At 69.7% G+C, this 17,055-nt stretch overlaps 1 protein-coding gene across 6 annotated transcripts in view; it reads left to right on the top strand.

Moving 5' to 3' along the window:
* COL18A1 (collagen type XVIII alpha 1 chain) overlaps positions 1 to 17,055 on the top strand; it is a 74,698-nt gene that overhangs the window by 19,636 nt on the left and 38,007 nt on the right. The window contains exon 1 of one of the 6 annotated variants that reach the window (XM_072738700.1): positions 13,620 to 15,004. The exons of 1 other annotated variant lie outside the window; for it this stretch is intronic. In XM_072738700.1, coding sequence (XP_072594801.1) covers positions 13,654 to 15,004 — 1,351 coding nt within the window. In that variant the 5' untranslated portion in view covers positions 13,620 to 13,653. Of the gene's footprint in view, positions 1 to 13,619; positions 15,005 to 16,334; positions 16,485 to 17,055 lie in introns of those variants that run through there. 4 more of the 6 variants (XM_072738699.1, XM_072738701.1, XM_072738704.1 and 1 more) reach the window with 4 other exon arrangements.

Below are 17,055 nucleotides of genomic sequence, written 5' to 3'. Positions count from 1 at the left end.
GCGGACCCCCCATGCACACCCCTGGGGGTGGAGGACAGGCTCTGGTGGGGGGGGCTGCGGGGATTCCCTCTCGTGGGGGTTCCCGATGCCCCCAGAGGGTGGTGACGTGCTGGGTGTGTTTGCAGACCCTCCGGAGTCCTCCCCGAGACCCCCAGGGCAGCACCCCAGCCGGCTCTGTGAGGCTTTCGGGGTGAGGTAGTTGAGACAAATGCAGACACGGCAGCTGGGGAGCTTGTAGGGGAGCTTGTAGGGCGGGGAGTGGCTGGGCTGCACTGGGCCGCGGGGGCCGGGGACGCGCTGGCCGCCCCGGTGCTGCTCGGGTCACTCTGGACTCGGTGGTCTGCGGCAGGAGGCCCTCGTCAGAGGCCAAGGGGACCCCACTCTTCATGTCTTGGGGGCACTTGCTCCCGTCAAGCTGCTTCAGGTGCAAATGGGGCGAAGGCCAGGGACCAGGGTGCCTCCTCTGCCCTCTGGACCTGGGTGCCCGCGTTGGGGGTCACAGCCTCCTGTCAGGGGCGGGGGGGGGGCAGGCCAGCCTGGGGAGAAGCAGCAGGGAGGGGGAGGGACCCCACAGCCGCCTCCTGGGGGCTTTTTTTTTTTTTTTTTTTAATTTTTTTTTAAATTTATTTATTTTATGATAGTTACAGAGAGAGAGAGAGAGAGAGGCAGAGACACAGGCAGAGGGAGAAGCAGGCTCCATGCACCGGGAGCCTGATGTGGGATTCGATCCCGGGTCTCCCGGATCGCGCCCTGGGCCAAAGGCGGGCGCCAAACCGCTGCGCCACCCAGGGATCCCCCTGGGGGCTTGTTCAAGGACCAGCCTGTCCCAGGGCTGAGCAGTGCCCCCCAGGGCCCCGGCCCCCCGTGAGGCTGTGCGGTCCGTGCACCTGCACACTCGCCGGGATGGAGCCCGTCTCCCTGCCCGCGTGAGGACGGGACTTCGGAGGGCCCCCCCCCCCCCGGCAGGCAGCGGGCGCACGGCAGGGGCTGCACAGGCTGCGACGCCCCGCGGCTGCCCACCCGACTTCCCAGGTGCTTTTTTGCCAAACGTGCCTTGAAGGCGCCCCGGATGGCCCTTCGCCGCGGCCACCGTGCGGGAAAGCGTCGGAGGAGAGCGGCAGGCGCGCAGGTGCCCGTCCTCTTGGAACCTCGACCGGAGAGTTGAGCCAAAGAAAACCCCCAGGATGGCCTCGGGCCAAAGGCGCCAGAGCCTCCCGGACCCCGAGGGTCCCCAGGGTCCTGGAAGAGTGAGGCGGGGAAGCTCGTCGGCGCGGAGTCCGGGTGGCCCGGCGCCTCGTTCAGTTTTTTTTAAGTAAAAACAATCCTTGACTTGGTAAGTGTTTTCTTAGCCGACCTGAAAGCACCCGGTCGGGCCGCTGTGGAGGCGCGGCGGGTTCCACGGGCGGCTCCGCCATCGGGATCAGCTCCCGTGGGGTCAGAACTCCGCTGCTGTCCTTGTGCGCGTTTCACAGGCTGCAGTTTGGCAATAGTTTGGGGCGTGAGGACCCCCGTCGGGTGGGAATAAATCGAGGAGGAGGCGTCCGGCCCATGTGCTGTTCTGCAGGGACGTGGGCAGGTGGATCAGTGGTGTGGACGGGTGAGCCCGCTGCTGGGGTGCTGGTGTAGACGAGGGTCCCGGTGTGGACGGGTGACCCCGCTGCTGGGGTGCTGGTGTAGACCAGGGTCCCGGTGTGGACGGGTGAGCCCGCTGCTGGGGTGCTGGTGTAGACCAGGGTCCCGGTGTGGACGGGTGAGCCCGCTGCTGGGGTGCTGGTGTAGACGAGGGTCCTGGCGTGGACAGGTGAGCCTGCTGCTGGGGTGCTGGTGTAGACGAGGGTCCCGGTGTGGACGGGTGAGCCCGCTGCTGGGGTGCTGGTGTAGACGAGGGTCCCGGTGTGGACGGGTGAGCCCGCTGCTGGGGTGCTGGTGTAGACCAGAGTCCCGGCGTGGACGGGTGAGCCCGCTGCTGGGGTGCTGGTGTAGACCAGGGTCCCGGTGTGGACGGGTGAGCCCTCTGCTGGGTGCTGATGTAGACCAGGGTCCCAGTGTGGACGGGTGAGCCCGCTGCTGGGGTGCTGGTGTAGAGAAGGGTCCCGGCGTGGACGGGTGACCCTGCTGCTGAGGTGCTGGTGTAGACGAGGGTCCCGGTGTGGACGGGTGAGCCCGCTGCTGGGGTGCTGGTGTAGACCAGGGTCCCAGTGTGGACGGGTGAGCCCGCTGCTGGGGTGCTGGTGTAGATGAGGGCCCCAGGACATGGGGTGCAGCAGGAGGGACAGTACTGGACACTGCTCAGTGTCCCTGTGCCCCGGGTTGCCCCCTGCCCGGGCGCCCCCACAGGTTGGCAGGAGCACCTCCCAGCTCCCAGAGCCAGGTGTTGGGTCGGGGCCGGGTGGCCAGGCTGGGTGCCGGTTCAGTGTGGCCACGGGCTGGGCGCTGCGGTGGCCCCAACCCGGTGAGTGTGCAGGGCTGGGTCCTCCCCATCCAGGCAGAGGGGACCGTGGTGTGGACCCGAGGGCCGGGTGGGCTGCAGGGGTGAGGTGCACCGCCCTGCCCCGTGGGTGTGCAGGCCGGGGTGGGCTGGCCACCTCTGGGAGGGACATCTGTTGGGTGTTTGGGGTGCTGGTGAGCTTGGAGGGGCGAGGGGGGCAGGAAGAGGCAGCTGCGGCAGGCGGACCCCCCTGAGCTCCCCTCGGATGGCCCTGCCCTCCCGGGTCTGGAGGTCGGTGCTCCATAAACCGAGCACCCACCTGGCGGGACGTGGGTCCAGCATCGTCAGAGCCGCCGAACCGGGGGACACCTGCGGGGCCGGGCCGGGTGTGACCCCTGCATGGTGCCCACCCCCAGGTCCGGGAGCCCCGAGGGCCGGCGGGGCGGGGATGCAGGGAGCACCCCTGGCTGTGTGTAAGGGCTGCCTGCGGGCGTGCGGGCACCGGGGAGCCCCGTGTAAGGCGTCCACCCGGACTCCTGCCACATGCGCCCTAGGGGACCGGCCCGGGTCTGCGTGGTCTGTGGCTCCCCCTGCCGGCCAGCGGAGTCCGACAGCCCTCGGCGCAGGGCGGATCCCGGTGTAGACTGGATCCAGTGTAGCCGGCCTGGGGGCAAGTGCAGGGCTTGACTCCCTCCATCTGCTGCCAGTAGGGATGGTTTGGGCAGGCGAAGCGCGTGTGGCTCGGGATGTGGAGGGGCGGCATTGCCTGGGTGGCCCTGAAGGATGCCCCGACGCCGCGAACGTGCCCCCATGGGAGGGACTGCAGCCCCCCCCCCCAGCCGGGGTCAAGGTGCAGACGCGGGTGCCTGGGCCGCCCTGCTGTGCAAACGCAGACAGGACCCGCGGGCTAGCTGGTGGCCCTGGGACCCTGCCCGTCCACGTGGCCCTCCGTGGGGCCCTCCATGGGGTTGGCAGGGGCGGACGGGCGGGAGGCAGGCAGCCACGGGTGGTGCTGGCGGCCGGCGGCCCCGGGTCTCCCCAACACCCCACGGGGTGGAGACGCAGGTGGGGCTCCGAGCACGGCTGTCTGTCCTGGTCTGTCCTGGTCTGTCCTGGGTCTGGTCACACTCCCGGGGCCTGCGTGGCATTGACGGCGCTGTCCCAGCTGTGCCACCACACGGCGGTCAGCGAGGCCGCAGGAGCCGCCCCGGGGGTCGCGACGGGCGCTGTGCCCGCGGCCCCTGGCCTCTCCCGATGGCTCTGGGGGCTGTGCTGCTCCCTGACCCCCGGGCCCTATGCTGCCCCCGTGGATCCGCAGGGGTGGGTGTGAGGCCCGGGGCTGGCCCCGCTGCGGCAGCAATCCGTCCTGTCAGGGCAGAGGACCCGGGGCTGCGCTCCCCCCCGAGGCTCCAGGGCAGGGTCCTCCCTGCCTCCTAGGGTACCAGGGCCCCGGGGGTCGCTGGCTTGTGGCCGTGTCGTCCCACCTCCACCTCCACCTCCGCGCAGCTTCCCCTCCGAGTCTGTCTCCTGCCCGTCCCTCATGGGGACCCCGGTCATTGGGTTTAATCCGTCCTAGGCCGGGACAGTCCTTGAGGTCCTCGAGTCGGCAAACCCGCAAAGACTCTTTCCCCAGCAGTTTGGGGGGTCGGGGTCCCTGGGGCTTCAGGCAAAGCTTTGAAGCCACCACCCACCTGCCGCAGGACCTCTGAGCCTCGTCTCTCCCACCGTCCCCTGGGAACCCCTGGCCCAGGGATGTGATGCGGATGTCAGCGTGTGCTTCTCGCCCCTCGCACCCAGCAGTGCAGGAGGACACCCCCCGGGGGAGCCTGGGAGCCCAGCACCCTCCCCTGCCCCCCACCCCTGGCCCAGACCGGTACTACCCTCCGCTGCCGCCCACCGCTGGCCCACCCGGGTCACTGCCCTCCCCTGCCCCCCACCCCTCGGCCCAGCCCGCTCACCGCCCCCCCTGCCCACCATCCTCAGGCCCCAGTGGGAAGTGGCCTCCGGGGAGGAAGGGGAGGGCCCGGCTGAGCTGGAGGACGGTCCAGACCCCCTGGTGCCAACCGGGGCCTCCTGGGAGGTGCACGTGCCCGTCCTCCACCCCGTGGGCTCAGGCGTGCTCGCGGGCCGTCCCTCCCTGGGCGCCACCAGGCCACCTCGGGGCTGCCACTGGACGCTGCCCACCAGCGCTGCCTGGCGCGCCCGAAGCCGACCGCTGGATTTCTCGGTTCCTGTGTTTTGTTGTTTTCCTACTTTATTCTTAATTGTGCGATTTATTTTTATTATTACCACCCAACCCCCAGTTCCCCACCGGAAAACCTCAGCAGGACAAGGACAAGGACGGACTCCCGTTCGGCGCTGCAAACGCGGTCACAGAGCCGCGGGGATGCCCTGCCCCCGGGTCACATCGTCGCCCGTGTCCTGCCCAGCAGGCTCCCCCACCCGCACCCTCCGTGGCTCTCAGGACCCCCGACCGCGTCACCCGGCCGCCCAGGCCAGGCCCAGCGGCGGGGCTCACGGGACCTCGAGGCTACTGTGGCTTTGGGGTGCTGGCGTGGAGGAGCCGCCTGACCCGTCGCCCCAACCAGGCCGCAGTGGGGCGGTCGCCGCCGCTCCTGTGGGAACCTGGCCTCGCCAGCCTGCCCTGCAGCCTCCCGGTAAAAACCCGGTTAATGAGCAACCCGCTAAACCCTTAAACACTAATCGGATCGTCCGTGGCTTCAAAGGTTCTGCGGTTCTCCACGACTTCAGCGCCTCCCGCGGCTGCCCGCGCCCTGAGGGGCCGCCCCCCGCCCCCCCGCCCCCGCCGGGGCACCAGGGCCTCCGCAGGTGTCCCCCGGGGTGGGGGGCTGCGGGTGACTCGCTGTCGTCGGCGCCACCGAGGAATGCAGCAGGGATGGGACGCTCTGGGTGCTGGGTCCCCGGGACGCTCCGGGGAAAACACGAGTCAAATATTAATTTCCTGGGCGCAGAGCCTTTGTGGGAGACCCGGGCCAGGCGCGCCCCCTTGTGTGGCCTGGTTCCCGGAGAAACACCAGAACGGCAGGCCCCGGGGACTCTGCTCCTGGGAGACAACCTGCAAAACAGGCCTCGTGGTGTGGCTGGGGCTGCTGGGCCCCCGGACCCCTGGGGCACCGTCCCCGGCCTGTCCCCTCCAGGGCCGCTGAGCCAGTCGCTGCGCCGGAATCTGGTGTCCGTCCGTGGGGAACTTGCTTGCGTTGCTCCTTCCTCCGTCCCGCATCCTGGCCGCAGTCACCCGTGTGCCTCATGTGTCCACTGTGCCGGGACCTTCCTGCCCGGAGCTGACGCATCGTGGCGCCCAGAGGGCGGGTCGCCCAGGAGGGGCTTGGGGTATACGTGGGCAATGAGAGAAAAACAGGACGTCCCGGGAGGTGAAGGGGTGATGCACAGGGTGGGGGCCCCGGGCAGGAGGGCCCTTAGCCCACACCTGCACCCTACCTGCTGGGGCTGGCCCGCCTCCTGCCCGGGGCCCACGCGGTGGTAGCAGGTTGTGAGGTTCACGGTCCCCAGGACGTGGACTGGGATCACAGGGCGGCCCGTGGAGCGAGCTCCCTCACCTGGGGACCACCCGCCCTCACCCTGGGGGCCTCGAGCCCTCACCTGGGGCTACACCCTCACCCTGGGGGTCCCCTGCCCTCACCCTAAGGGCCCCGTGCCCTCACCTGGGGGTCCCCACCTCCTCGCCGTGTGCCCTCACCTGGGGACCCTGCGCCCTCACCCTGGGAACCCCACGCCCTCACCTGGTGGCTGCGCACCCTCATCTGGGGACCCCGTGCCCTCACCTGGCAGCCCCACACCCTCACCCTGGGGTCCCTGCGCCCTTACCTGGGGGCTCCCCGCCCTCACCTGGCAGCCATGTGCCCTCACCTTGGGGTCTCTGGACCCTCACCTGGAGGCCCTGCCCTCACCTGGCAGCCATGTGCCCTCACCTGGGGGCCCGCCCTCACCTGGTGGCCTTGCACACAGAAGCAGGCCGGAGCGCGGCCCTGCAGGTGCGCCGGGGCAGAGGCCGAGCACAGGCCGGGGAGGCGGCTTTCTTCCTGGCCCTGAAGCCATGTGTCCCGTCTTAGCGGCGCAGGAGACCCCAGGTCTGCATCCGTCGTTTTAAAAGCGACAAACGCTCCCGTGGAAAACCAAGTGAAGGTGCGCAGGGATTCAGGAAGCCAGGAAATGCTGTGGTCACTGCTCGGGGACAGGCCAGCCTCCCTGACAGCCCGTGCAGGCCTCACGGCACCGCAGACCGCGGGGTTTCACGACGCGGCATGAGCCCCCTGTGTCCCCTCTGGACACCTTCCTGTGGCATCGTTGACACGGTGCACGATTCACGGGACGAATTCCTTGTGGGCTTCAGACCCAGCAGTGTCACTGGGGTCGCCCAGGAGCCACCCCGTCTCCGGGGACAGAAGCCCCCCGCTGTCCCCCCGGCCCCAAACCTGCACCTGCGTTGGCGGGCTTCTGTGCTGTGGGGCCGCGGTGTAAACGGAACCCGGTTCTCCCGCTCGACCCGGTGTCTCCGGGGTCCGTGTGTGGTGGCCGCTGTCAGAGCCCCTGCCCCTGCCCCTTCCCAGGGCTGCGGGGTTCCCGCCGCATGGATGACGAGCGTTGGGGCTTTGCCGCGTGAACGATGCTGCTGTGATCGCTCGTGGGCGGGCACGTGCCCTCCTCGGGGCCCGTCTCCCGGGCGGGCGTTTGGACACGGGGTGGCCCCGTGCTTTGTTCTTCGAGGGCCTCCACGCTCTCCCCCGGGGGCCGCACCCGTGTCCCCCCCGCGGCCGCGGACAAGGCTCTGGCTTCTCCACATCCTGGACCACTGTTGACCGTCCCCGTGGGCGCGGGGTGTGTCCCACGGCGGCTTCACGCCGCGTTTCCCCGACTGCTGGGGCTCCTGAGCGTCCGTCGTGGGCCTGTGGGGCTTGTGGACCCTCCTCTGTTCAGACCCGTTGCCGACGTTTTCGTGGGATGACTTGCCTTTCTGTGGCTGGGGCGCAGCCAGTCCGCACACGGTCCAGGCACGACTCCCCGTTACCAGATACGGGGTTTGCAGACCTCCTTCCGTTATATGGGGCTGTCCTTTCACTTTCTTGACGGCGTCCTTTGAAGCACGAACGGTTTAAATGTCGAGTTAGTCTGGTTTATTTATTTTCCCTTGGTGGCCTCGGCTTTTGGATCAAATCTAAGGCTCCGGTGCTGAGTCCGAGGTCACGGAGGTGGATTCCCACGTGTCCTAAGAGTCCGGTAGCTGCAGCTCATGCATTTGGGTCTTTGATCCCTTTGAGGTTAGTTTGTTTCTTTGTTTTTTTTGTTTTTTTTTTTGTTTTTTTTGAGGTTAGTTCTTGCGTGTGGTGTGAGGTAGGGGTCCACTTCATTCTTTCGCCTGCAGGTTTCCGGGGGCTCCGCTCCATCTGTCGAAATCCCGTTCTCTCCCTGGATGAAGTCGGTCTTCGCCACCGGAGACGAGGGCGTCCTCCCGCCGAGCCGCACGCCCAGCCCGGTGCCGCCTGCACGCTGCCTCAGCCCCCGCCGCCCCGTCAATGGTTTGGAAATCGGGAAGTGAGGGTCCTCCAGCCTTGCTTGAACCCCGCACAGTGTTCGAACCCGAGGACGAACGGTTGTGTCAGGATGCTGGGGAGCTTCGGTGCAAAGGGCAAATCCCTGGAAACCCACAAGCCGTCGGGACCTCGTGAGAAGAGACCATTTGGACAGACCTGCAACCCTTAGAAGAGATTGATTTAATAATCCAGACGCTCCCCGTAAGGAAAAGCCCAGGTTTGCTGCCCAGCTCTACCGGAAACAGTCAAGGAATTGGACAACCAGATACGCAGAAACTCGTATAAAAAAATAAAAGGAAAAAATAAATAAATAAAAGGGAGGAAAGAGCTCCCAGGTGGCCTCTGAGGCCCGTGCGACCCGGACACCAGAGCCGGATGCACACGTCCCAGGAAAGGAAACTGGTGCAGCACGAATTATAAACGTGGACACATACACGCCTGAGGATTAGCAAAGCAGACGGGCCGTGCAGAGGAGCGACTAGAAGGGTCCCCGGGGGCTCAGGGGCGGAGCATCTGCCTTCCGCCCAGGGCATGACTCCAGGGTCCCGGGATCGAGTCCCACCTCGGACTCCCTGCATGGAGCCTGCATCTCCCTCTGCCTGGGTCTCTGCCTCGCTCTCTGTGTCTCTTGTGAAAAAAATAAATAAAACCTTAAAAAATAAAAAAAAGAAACTAGGAACAGAAGGGAGCTTCTAGGACCCTGTAAAAGGGGTTCAGCCACCAGAACCCACAGCCGACCTCCTCCCTGCTGGCGGGGCCCTGACGTGTGGCTCCACGGCCGCGAACCAGGCAAGGCTGCCCCACGCCCCTCATCCATTCAGCGTTGCGGTCTGCCCACGGAGCACCCGGTCCTGGAGACGCCGAGCCCCAGGACCCCCCAGGAGACCCCCGCGGCTCACCGACCCGTTCCGCGAGCTGCAGGACACGCGGTCAGCGTGAAGAATCCGCGGGATTTCTATACGCTTGCAGCGGATGATCCAAAAATGAGACGAAGGAGAAAAACACCCCGCACGACCCGATTACAAAAGCACAGAGAGAATAAACTACTTAGGAGTAAGTTTCACAGAAGGAGGGCGAAGCTCACGCCCTGGGAACTGGAAACGACGTTGCGCGGAGTCAAGGCAGAGCTAAATCAGCGGACGAGCACTCCGTGTTCCCGAACCGGGAGATCCCCACCGTGGGGCCGGCCTCACCCCCGAGTCACCCCCGAGGCTGCGGAGCCGACCCTGCCCGACTCCCGGCTGCCTGACCCTCACCCCCGTGGGACGTCTCAGCGCCCGCGGGCCCAAAGCAGTCTCGAGGGGGGATCCCGCGGGAGGCGGCGCTTCGCAGAGGCCCCCGGGGCCAGTCCGGTCCCCTCTATGAAGACGACCGTGAATCATGACGTTGAGTAGAAGACGGGGTGTGAAGGCTCAGGAACGAGCTGTCCCGGGGGGCCTGGGGCACATGGCTCAGCACCCCCGTGGGGAGCCCCGTTCCCAGCCCGGGAAGACGGCGGCGGGGAGGGGAGGCGGGCGCCGCGCTCGCTCACTCACACCTGCCCTGCGCCTCGCTGGCCGTTCGCGTTCGCCGTGTCCTGGCTCTCCCCTGCCGCCCACCTGTGGGTGCGCGGATGCACGCAGGGGCAGCCACGCTCATGCACACGCGGACACATCGGCCTGTGTGCACCCGCCAGCACCCCTGCGTGTCTGCTGAGGCCGGGACGTGCGCGGTGACGTCCATCTCAGCAGGGCCCGGTGCGTCCTTGGTGGGGCGGCTCCAATGGTCGCTCAGGCCCGCGCGGCACCTGCTGGGGGCTCCTCCTGCCTCCTCTCCCAGAAGGCCCTCCTGCCCTCTTTCCTGGGGCCCCTTTCGGGGGGTGCAGCCCACATCCCATGGGACGCTGCCTGCTCTGACTCATCCAGCGGCTTCCCCACGCTCGGCCCCGGGCTTTGGCAGGTGCCCTGGATGGCTGACCTCGTGCTGTGAGTGGGTGGTGGCCGCGGTGGCCGCGCGGACCGGTTACTTCCCCCCCGTGACCCTTGACGCCCGGTCTGGTCTGCTCTCCGCTGCATCGTGCTCCCCCGACCATCCTCCCCAGGGCTGGTTTCCTTGGCCAAGGTCCTTCTGAGGGTGGCCTCTGTGGGGCGGGGGCTGTAGAGACCCTCCTGACGTTTGTCGCCCCCAGGCCCGTGGCGGGGATGGTGCTGTGTGCTGGGCAGGGCTTGGCCCTCCTTTAGGGGCCAAAGGGCTCTCCCCAGCTTTGCTGCCGCCTGCAGAGGGACTTGGGCTTGCAGGCTGGGGGTGCTGCTTCCCACCAGCCCCCCTCCCCGGCAGAGGGACAGCAGCAGAGCCCTGGCAATGCCGGGCTGCCAGCCGCAGGCCCTGTGTGGGGGCCGTGGGGGTCCCTGTGCTCCCCGCCGGGGAGGGGTGGGTGTGAGCCTCACGGGGAGCACGGAGTTGGAGGAGGACCCAGCGTCCGGGTGGTTACAGGTCAGACGAGGTGCCGTGTCCCTGCCGTCCCACGGGCGAGGCCAGAGGCCTGGGCCTTGACGTGGGCCCGCTGCACAGCTGCCGCGTGCCCCTGGGTCTGACAGCAGCGCCCCGGCCGCCCACCGGGGACCCGCTGGGAGCCCGCTCGTCAGCCCCTCCCCAGCCTTCGGGAGCTGGTCTCTTATCACGGTGCTCGCAGAAGTCCTGGTGCGGGAGGCAATGATCAACCAGTTGCGCCACCGGAAGATGAAACATTGTGTTTTCGTTTCGAAAGAGCTGGACACGTGTCCGCAGGGTAGGGACCTGTCCTGGATGTGCTGGCACCTGGGAGCCTGTCCCTGGGCAGCGGGTGAGGGGAGCCCGGGGCTCAGGTCGGCTCCCCGGAGGCTCGGGGACACGTGTTGGGCCGGAGGGGGAGGGAGGAAAGAGGACCCCAGGGCTGCCAGCAGGTCCCGGGGAGGCTGTGGAAGTGGGGGGTGGGGGGGAGTGCCGGAGAGACCCTCAGCCGTTCTCTGGGGCTCAGACGGGGGCTCCTGTCCGGGCGGCGGCCCATTCCTCAGAGAGCCCGTGTTCTCTGCTCCCGTGTGGGTGTTTTGCTCTTTCAAAAACGAAAATAAAAGAGCACATTATTCAGGAATCCAAACCAGACAGGCCGGCAAGACCGAACAAACCCTGGCGGCGGGGGGGGGGGGGGGGGGGGGGGGGGGGGGGGCGGGGGCGGGAGGAGGCGGGGGCGCAGGGCGGGGGCGCCCGGGCAGCCCGGACACCCGAGCCCGTCTGGCCACTCCGGCCTCCCAGGGGCACCAGGCACCAGGACGCGTCCCCACGTGCGTGAAGTGCCGCGGAAGCCGGGCGACCGTGGGGGGTGGGGGCCGGGTCACCGCAGCCGTGCACCCTCCCCTCAGGCCCCTGTGGCCTAGTCCGGGGTGGGGGGGGGGCTCCTTCTGGCCATAGTGCCCGAGTGCTGAGCCACCCTGGGGCTGGGGGTGGGGGGCCTCTGCGTCTCTCTAGAAACTCGGGCAGGTTGGGGCTGCTCTTCCCCGTAGACCCAGATTTTTCAGTCCTGGGGAGACACAGTTTGAGACCCTCATAGGGAGGGACTTGGGGTGTAGCTCCCGCCCCCCAGGTGGCACCCGCAGGAGACCCCCGCTTGGCCACCTGCCTTGGGGCTGGAGCACAGGGGTGCCCTGGGGCCGTGGAGGCGGGATCCTGCCGTTGGGTGGAGGCCTGCGTGGGCCGTAGGAGCGGCCGGGCTCGGGGCCTCGTGAGCCAGCCGCTTCGGGGAAGGTAGCGATGACCCGATGATACTCCTGTTTCTAGGATTTCAAGTGGGTGCCCCTGCTTCACCCCGTCGCGGCCGCTGGGGGCAGGCTCCGGGGGCACAAGGCCGACGGCACCCGTTACACGGGGCGCCCATGGGAGCCCCGGCGTCCAGACCCTGCGGTGGGGGCCCCCGGGTGGGCACTGGGCTGGGGACGGGCCTGTTGTACCCACAGCTGGACGGGGGTGCTGGGGGGGCAGCTGGTCACGGCGCGGCGCTTCCTGAGAGCTGCGGCTGCGCCTGCGTGTGCAAATGTGTGTTTGTGTATGAACGTCGCGTGAGTGTGCATGCTCGAGTGTGCGTGTGGGGGTAAGCTGTGTGCACGCGTGTGAGTGCGTGTGCGTGTACGTGTGCAAGTGTGCACCCCCGGAAGGCGTGTGCGTGCACCTGAACGTACGAGTGACGTGTGTGGGGCAGCTTGCGGGGCTGGGGCCACCCGCGCAGACCAGCCAGCCCGGCCCCCTGCGCCCAGGGCCCCCTCCACGTGCGGGAGACGAGCGGGCCTTTGGCATTTCCGTCCCGAGATTTTTTTCCAGAGACACTTTTAGGCATAAAATCACATTAGCGCGTCCTCAAGCAAAGAGAGGATCCTCTGAGCGTTTGTGGGAGTTCTGAGCGCTGCGGGGATTAGCGCTGGGCGCGAGGCCGGGACACAGATGTTTGCATATGGGACGTGCCCGTCTGCGGAGGGGACACAGTGTTCCGCTTCCCTGAAACCCGAGTTCTGACCCGGGTGGCCGGGCTCTGCCCTTTGGACGGCAGCTGATTGATCGCATCCGCGCCCCGAGCTGGGGACGGCCGGGGACACGCTGCAGGGCTGTCGGGCCACACGGCTGACCCCGGCGCCCGGGGCGGGTGGGCCGGGGAAGTCGGGGCGTCCAGGGGACGTGGGAGCTGCTGTACAACGTGGTGGTAGAAGCAGCATGTGGTTGTGCGCTGGCCTGAGTGTGCGAGGGGCGAGCGCGCCGTGTAAGCCTGTGTGCGGTGCCCTCTGGCCCGCTCCGCTGGGCTCTGCGCCCTCAGCCGTGCCTCAGTGGCTCGTTCGTAGGCCGGCTGGCCTCTGTGTCATGCAAGGTTCGTGGGATGAAGGCCGAGGCCTGGGCCCGTGCGTGGATGGGGAGACCCACCCGCCTCTGCCGCCCGGCTGCCCGGGGACGCCCCCCCACCCAGTGCCATCCGCGGCGCGTCTACACACGGTCCGCACCTCCAGCGCCCACAGGCCCCAGGGCCCCCCCCGGCCCCCCGCGTGCCAGTGTTCTGCACCCTGGGCGGCTCAGGTTAGCTAGGACGCCCTCAGGATGGCGGAGCCGTGGGGGTGCATCCAGCACGGGGGTGCCCTGCCTCTGAGCGGGAGGCCGCGTGGCCGGGGGGGTGCACTGCTGCCCTCGGGGGCTGCACCCGTCGACGTCTCAGAGGCGACGCTGCTGCACAAGAACCGCAGCTCTGAGCGTCTTCTGAGGGCCAGTTTGGCACCGGCGGGCGGCCGCGGCCCGGCTGCTCTCCATGGCCGGGTCTCCTGCCCCCCCTCGAGCACAGGGCCCGGGCCCCCGGCTGTCTCGGGGACCCAGCCCCGGGAGGAGCCCCCGCGCCTGCCCTGCCTGGGGACGCAGCCCCGGGGTCAGTGGGGGGAGGTGGGTAGAGCTTGGAAGCCGTCCTGCCATCCGGGGTGCAGGGGGTGCGGGGAGAGCCGTCCGGGATCCTGTCCCGTGGCCCAGGGCGGGAAGGCGGGAAGGCGGAGCCGGAGACAGCGTTGGCTGCAGGGAGCCAGCAGGACCGGGGCGGGCGGGCGGGGAGGGCGGAGCCGGGCTGGCCCGCCCCCAGGACGCAGACACCGCCCGCGGCCCGCCGGGCGCACAGCACCGATGGCTCGCCACCCCGGCCGCTGCCTGCTGCTGCTGCTGCTGCTCACCTGTTGCCCCGCGGCCGCCCAGGTTGACCTACTGAGCCTGAACTGGCTGTGGTCCACTAGGACCGCCGGGCCCACGGCCGAACCGGTGTCGGAGGCCCCGGGGAGCCCACATGTGCAGCCCAGAGACGAGACCGGCACGCCTGTGACCCCCCAGCCCGGCCCCACGGAGCAGAGCAATGCCCCCGCCAGCCCGGAGCCGCCCCTGCGGGGGCTGGAGACCGACGAGCACGCGGCCTCCGCTGCACCCTCTGCCCCCGCCACGGGCCCAAACCCGAAGGAGGAGAAGGAGGAGAACATCGCCGGCGTGGGAGCCAAGATCCTGAACGTGGCTCAGGGCATCCGGAGCTTCGTCCAGCTGTGGGACGACACCACGCGCCCGGAGAGCTCCAGCACGGCCGGGCCGCCCGCCCCCGTGACCCCCACCCGCCCCCTCGCCCTCCCGGGGCCCTCCCGGCCCCCCCCGGAGAACGGGACGGCTCTCTGGCTGGGCAGCACGGACGCCCCGCGCACGGAGGCCAGCACCCTGCCGGCGCCCACCCGGCTGCCCCCCTCCCTGGACAGGCCCCGGGCAGCGCTCAGGGAGCCCTCGGGGCCGCCGCCTTCTCCAGGTAGAGCCTCTCTGTCCTCCGCGCCCCGTGGGGCTCCTCCTGGGGGGAGCCAGCCGTCCCCGGGGCCGCCCCAGGATCTGGACGGCGAGGGACTCTGGCCCGGCCAGCAGCACCGACTCCCCGGCCTCCGCGGGCGCTCGCCGCAGCTGCTTCCCCTGGTGATGGGTGCTCTGGGCGCGGACGCGGCCCCCTCGGCTCTGTCCTCTGACCCCCCCGCCCTGCTGCCTGGAACCCCACTCTCAGCTGTCACCGGGGGCAGGGGCGCTTGGGCTGCTCCCGCCGCGGACTCTCTGGGGCCTGGGCCTGCTAATAACTCCGCCCCGCTGCCCCCCGCCGCCGGCCGCTGCCTGCCCCTGCCGCCCGCCCTGCCGGTGTGCGGCCGCCTGGGCATCGGGCGCGCCTGGCTGCCCAACCACCTGCAGCACGGCAGCCGCGACGAGGTGCGCGCCGCCGCCCGGGCGTGGGGGGGCCTCCTGCGGACGCGCTGCCACCGCTTCCTCGCCCGGTTCGTCTGCCTGCTGCTGGCCCCGCCCTGCCGCTCCGGGCCCCCGCCCGCGCCCCCGCCCTGCCGCCAGTTCTGCGAGGCCCTGGAGGACGCGTGCTGGAGCCACCTGCCCGGGGCCGGGCTGCCCGTGCCCTGCGCCTCGCTCCCCGCCCAGGAGGACGGGCTGTGCGTGTTCATAGGGCCGGGTGCAGGTAACCCGCGGCCCTCCGCGTCCTGCCGGGCGCCTGGGAACCGGTGCTGAGCGGGGCCGCGGGGCCACCCGTGCGGGGTGGGGGGCAGGCTCTGGAGAGGGAGGCCGGGCTGGTGACCCCGCGACGGCGGCCCACCCTCAGGAGCAGCCCCTGCCCGAGCAGGGGGCTCGTTTCATCCGCCCACGGCCCCGAGGTGCCCGTTACACCACGGTCGGGAGGGGAGCCCGAGGCACAGGGCCGGGAGCGGCCACCAGTCCAGCCGCGTGGTGGGGTGCAGGCCCGATGCGGGGGGTTCCTGCTGCCCACAAGGCGGGTGGTCTCGGCCACGCGAGCAGTGAGTTGCAGAGCTTGGCGCCGCCCCAGCCCCCGGGTGTGCGCTCTGGGGCCTCCTGGGCCTCACCCCCAACCTGGGCTGCGCCCCCATCGCCACGTGGTCGGCAGGGCACCGGGCAGGGCCGTGGCTCGGAGACGCCCCAGCTGCCCCCGCAGCCACAGGAGGGAGGGCCCCGCGGTGAGGCTGCCCCTGCCGCGGTCTTTGGGGTCCCTGGGCTCTGGGGCCGGGCTGGTGGTGCAGGAGCTGCCCCAGACCCCAGGGTGGGGGTGTTACCCTGCTGGGCCTAGGGCGCGGGGTGCCAGGTGGGTGGTGAGGGGACAGGGATGGGTGCGTGGCTGCTGCAGACGGGGAATGGGAGGCTGAGCCCTGTGTGCCGGCAGGAGCGGCCTCGGGGTCACGTGCACAGGCTGCCCTGGGGTCCGGGTGTGTGCAGGGCGGAGCAGCCGGGGCGCTGGGGCCGCACGCGGGGCTCGGAGCCTCGGTGAGCTGTTCCCAGGGCGCTGGGCCCCGGGCCGCCTGATGCTGGGCAAACGTGGGCGAGCGTGGGCGAGCGTGGGCGTCCTCGGGGTTCTGTGCCGCGTCCGCTGAGGGCGCACGGAGGCCGGCCGGGAGTGCCCAGGGGCCACTTGGACTCTGCGCCCCTCCTCCACAGGGCGGGAGGCCGGGCCTGCCCTCGGGTCTTGTCCGCCCCGGGTCTGGACACACATGGGGGGCCCCGCCGGTCTCTGGGCTGGGGCTCGGCGGCACCGGGAGCCGGAGCAGGGCGGCGGGGGCAGGGAGAGGCTCCAACTGCAGCTGCCTTCTCGGCCCAGCAGCCTGAAAGGGACTTTTCAGTGGACATCTGCATCCGCTGGCGGGGCCAGGCTCAGGGAGGCCGCGTTCCGGCAGAGCCCTGGGGGACGCCGTGCTAACTGCCCGGCCCCTCAGGCCGGAGGCGGGGGTCAGGCGTTCACCCAGGATCCGTGCTGGGCGGGGCCTGGCGGCGGCCTTGGTCCAGGGGGAGCCGGGGCTGGGAGCATCGTCCCTCCTCTGGCCTCCGCTGGGCCCCGGGGCCTTTGCATCCCCGCCCAGTGGGGGCAGGTCTGGGGGGGCCCTGATCGGGGGTCACCCTGGCCCCTCCCCCACGTTGGTGACGGTGCCCCGGTGGTGAGCGTCAGGGTCCTGGCTGAGGGAGGTCCGTGGGCCGCCTGGGTAGCGAGAGGCTGCGGGATGGGGGTTGGTGGGGGGCACGAAGGTTGTCTGGAGGGGACAGAGGCCACAGGGCAAGGGCTGTCCCCGTCCAGGCCCCAGGGCAGACATGGCTGTGGGGGCAGTGCGGTGTGGGACGGGCCCCAGCCGAGGCCGCAGCTCTGTCTGCTTCCCTCCTGTCCCCACAGGGAGAGCGGGTCGGGGAGGGCTGACGACAGCCCTGGAGTGGGGGGGGACGGGGGGACGGCGCAGCCACGGGTCGGGGCCCAGGGAGGCGCTCGGGAGGCCAGGGCTGCGTTGGGAGCCCCCATGCTGTGGCTGTAGCCAGCCGTGGGTCAGTGCGCTGTCGGGGACCACGGGCCTCTGTCCGTGTGGGGGCTCGTCCCTCAGGCCCCAGAGCAAAGCAAGTCGGGCCCCTGCGCAGGGGAGGGTCAGGCAGCAGGGGGACTGTCCCCCAGGTAAGGGGGCTGTCCCCACTGACAGGGGCACCCTGGGCTTTGCTCTGTCTGCAAATTTTATGACGTCCCCG

The sequence above is a fragment of the Vulpes vulpes genome, chromosome 15 (genome assembly GCF_048418805.1).
Source record: "Vulpes vulpes isolate BD-2025 chromosome 15, VulVul3, whole genome shotgun sequence".
Classification (NCBI taxonomy): Eukaryota; Metazoa; Chordata; class Mammalia; order Carnivora; family Canidae; genus Vulpes; species Vulpes vulpes.
Note: the sequence above shows the minus strand (reverse complement) of the source record. Positions and strands in the feature narration are given on the sequence as shown.